General features: G+C 41.9%; 1 protein-coding gene across 1 annotated transcript in view; it reads right to left on the reverse strand.

Annotated features, from left to right (window-relative positions):
- edf1 (endothelial differentiation-related factor 1) overlaps positions 1 to 2,672 on the reverse strand; it is a 6,715-nt gene extending 4,043 nt beyond the window's left edge. Inside the window, exons 1-3 of the mRNA XM_042101974.1 lie at positions 2,453 to 2,672; positions 1,720 to 1,771; positions 646 to 806 (exon numbers count right to left, since the gene is read on the reverse strand). Coding sequence (XP_041957908.1) covers positions 646 to 806; positions 1,720 to 1,771; positions 2,453 to 2,527 — 288 coding nt within the window. The 5' untranslated portion in view covers positions 2,528 to 2,672. The remainder of the gene's footprint in view (positions 1 to 645; positions 807 to 1,719; positions 1,772 to 2,452) is intronic.
- Between the last annotated feature and the right edge of the window lie 738 nt (positions 2,673 to 3,410).

A 3,410-nucleotide genomic window follows, 5' to 3' on the forward strand; every position in this document is an offset into this window, starting at 1 on the left:
CAATGGCAGGAAAAAGAGTGTGTGTGTGTGAGAGCAATGGCAGGAAAAAGAGTGTGTGTGTGTGAGAGCAATGGCAGGAAAAAGAGTGTGTGTGAGAGCAATGGCAGGAAAAAGAGTGTGTGTGAGAGCAATGGCAGGAAAAAGAGAGTGTGTGAGAGCAATGGCAGGAAAAAGAGTGTGTGTGAGAGCAATGGCAGGAAAAAGAGAGTGTGTGAGAGAGCAATGGCAGGAAAAAGAGAGTGTGTGTGAGAGCAATGGCAGGAAAAAGAGAGTGTGTGTGAGAGCAATGGCAGGAAAAAGAGAGTGTGTGTGAGAGCAATGGCAGGAAAAAGAGTGTGTGTGTGAGAGAGCAATGGCAGGAAAAAGAGAGTGTGTGTGAGAGCAATGGCAGGAAAAAGAGAGTGTGTGTGAGAGCAATGGCAGGAAAAAGCAGAATGACTTCAGCAAGCGAAATGAGTGAGTGAGTGAAGTGTGTGTATGCACGTGAGAAAAGTAAGAGAGTGTGTTGTGTGTGTGTGTGTGTGAATCCTCAACGTGGCGAGGTCCTTCTGCGTGAGGCCTCTGTGTCTCTGTGTGTGTATATATGTGTGTGTGTGTGTGTGTGTGTGTGTGTGTGTGTGTGTGTGTGTGTGTGTGTATCCTCACCGTGGCGAGGTCCTTCTGCGTGAGGCCTCGGTTCTGGCGACCCAGCTGGATGACCTTGCCCACCTCCAGCGGAACTCTGTCGTGGTGCAGCTCCTCCGTTTCTCGGTCCAGCTTCGCCGTGTTCTTGGTCACCAGGTGCTGCTTGTTCTGTCCTGCGGACCCTGCCACACACACACACACACACACGCGCATGGTATTTTATGGTTTATGGTAATACATGGTATTTTCTGTATCATGTCTCAATACAATTTTGGCTGTTGCATAGTTTAAAGTTTTTGAATTGAGTATCAAACTGTGCACATAGATAATGGTTACTTATCAGAGGTTTTCCTGAGCCCATACAATGATTTTATTTACAGAAAAAGGTCTGGTTTTTATGCAGTGCAATCTGAGGTTCAAAAGACCACAGCAATCCAATATTGTTTTTCAACTCCATTGTTTGCAAAAATGGCTCTGGATTCTCTGAATGTTTTCATTAGATTATGTTCTGACGATGATGAACTCCCCAAATCCTTCACAATTTCATGTTAAGAAGCATTCAAATTACATTGTTTCATATGTCACACAGGTTTACACAAATTGATGAATACCTCTACATCTTTACTTCTAAGAGACCCTGCCTTTTCCAGCATTTGGTTACCCTCCTCCCAATTTTTTTGAAGAATTTTGCTGGTATCAAATTCAAAATTAACATATACTTTCCATGAAAGTCACATGTCATTTAAAAAAAAATTGGGTCGGTCTCATTTTTGAGTTTGAGATTGGCAGATCAAAAAAACATTCTGTTTTTATTTGCATTTTACACAACGTCCCAACTTTTTTTTGATTTGGGGTTGTAGTTGTAATCCCTATGATATGTGCAGTTTTTTAATGTTTTATAGTTTCTGTTGTAATGCAAGCTATGTAGTGTACAGCTTAGAAACATTATGTTGTGCATCAACTTAAAACCGAGGTCTGCTTGAGACTTGTGGAACAAGATGTGAAGGACTCGGAGCCCTTGCCACTGAAATTAAGAACATAGAGAGAGAAATAAAATAAAAAGTAACCGTATCGGATGCATGTGTGAGAGCTTACATTTCTTCGACGTTTCTATGTCTTCCCCCTTCCTTTGAGCAGCAGTCACAGCCTGTAATAAACAACGGCAAAGGGCAAATATTTAAATGTCCAGCTCGGTAGCACTTTGCGTGTTGTGTTATTTAACTAAACTTACAAAACCATTAACTCACAACGTTTCACTCTCATTAGTAAACTGATGTAATACCGAAGGAACTTGGCAGTATCCACATGATGGTGGCTCACAGGAGTGACACACGCCGCAAGCAGAACGGTAGCGTGAGGCTAATGCACCTTTGATACATGTGATGTCCTAATGTTACTGGCCGACTGGTTTACGTACCAATAAAGAGTGCGTGAAGATAAACAAACGACAAACGAGCAATGATCTTCATTCCTCTCACACTTCTATGCGGACATAAACCAGCATTACAACTTCACGAAAGAAAATAGCTAACTCAGCTAACTTGGCCTTGTTGTCATAACACTGAGCTTAAGTTAACTTGTATTAGCTAACATTAAACAGTAACGTTAATGTTAACAAAGAGTATAAGGTCAAGAGACAAAGGCTTGATAAACTTCACCAGACTGGAGAGCCAAATTTGCCAACTTAAGGCAAATCTCGGAAAATACACCAAATGATAACGTTACGCCAGCAACTAGTTAGCTATTGCTACATAACATGCTACTAAAACAGATGGCTAACGTTGGTCTAGCTAGCTAGTATACAGCCAGCTGGCTAACTTAACGTTACCTGTTTGGATTTCGACTGTGCCGCCGAACCTTTCTTTCTTAGGACAGTAACTGTATCCCAGTCGCATTCAGCCATGTCCTAAATTCCGATTTAATGTAAATAAAAATAAGTATTCACAAATGGGCCCCAAACGGTTGCTCAGAAGCTACCTTGGATAACTTATCAGGCCCCTAAACAGCTAGCAAGTGTGAGCTGCAATGCACGTTGCTAAATGCTAAACAAGGAAACGGACGGGCGTGTGTGCGTCATTGGATACGCACGCCTGGTGAAAACGTCGCATACTCAACGCAGTGCGCCTGCAATGGCCAAAACTGCGCACCCCTCTGATTCTAATGAATATAGGCCACTCTGTGTCGACCATGTTGACATTGAACACCACTAAATAATTATGGGCATAATTGTATTAGGCCTATTGGCGATCACTTTGATTAAGCAAATTACATGACTTGACTAGTACATCTGTGTCTTCTTGTAATCTGAACAACCTGAATCTGACCCAATCACTCTCAATATCATGCAGCAACATTCATTATTCCAGATGGACTCCATCTAAATCTTTCCTGATTTTTTTTTCTACACAAACTTCACTGTGGCTATAGTACAGTTAAGCCCTCAAATCAAGGGGAATTGTGCACTTTTTGAAAGAAACATGAAACTTCTACCATAGTTAGGTTATACCATAAGGTTTATTTTCAGATTGGGAGGGAAGTCAAATTTGACCGGCAGATATTCCCCTTCAGAATCAGGGTCCGCGAATAGAAGACCCAACACTTCATTTCAGGTAAACTTTTTTGATGCCATTAGACGATAATCTAATGCAAATACTCGCTGACGTTGACAATATCGCTTTGACAAAGTGGCTCACACGCACACTAGCTCCGGTATTTCACGCACTGATTCAATGCGCTGTAGCTAGAAGGTTTTGTTTAAAGCATGCACTTTTTTCGACTCGGGGATG

This window comes from Alosa sapidissima, chromosome 8 (assembly GCF_018492685.1).
Source record: "Alosa sapidissima isolate fAloSap1 chromosome 8, fAloSap1.pri, whole genome shotgun sequence".
Classification (NCBI taxonomy): domain Eukaryota; kingdom Metazoa; phylum Chordata; class Actinopteri; order Clupeiformes; family Clupeidae; genus Alosa; species Alosa sapidissima.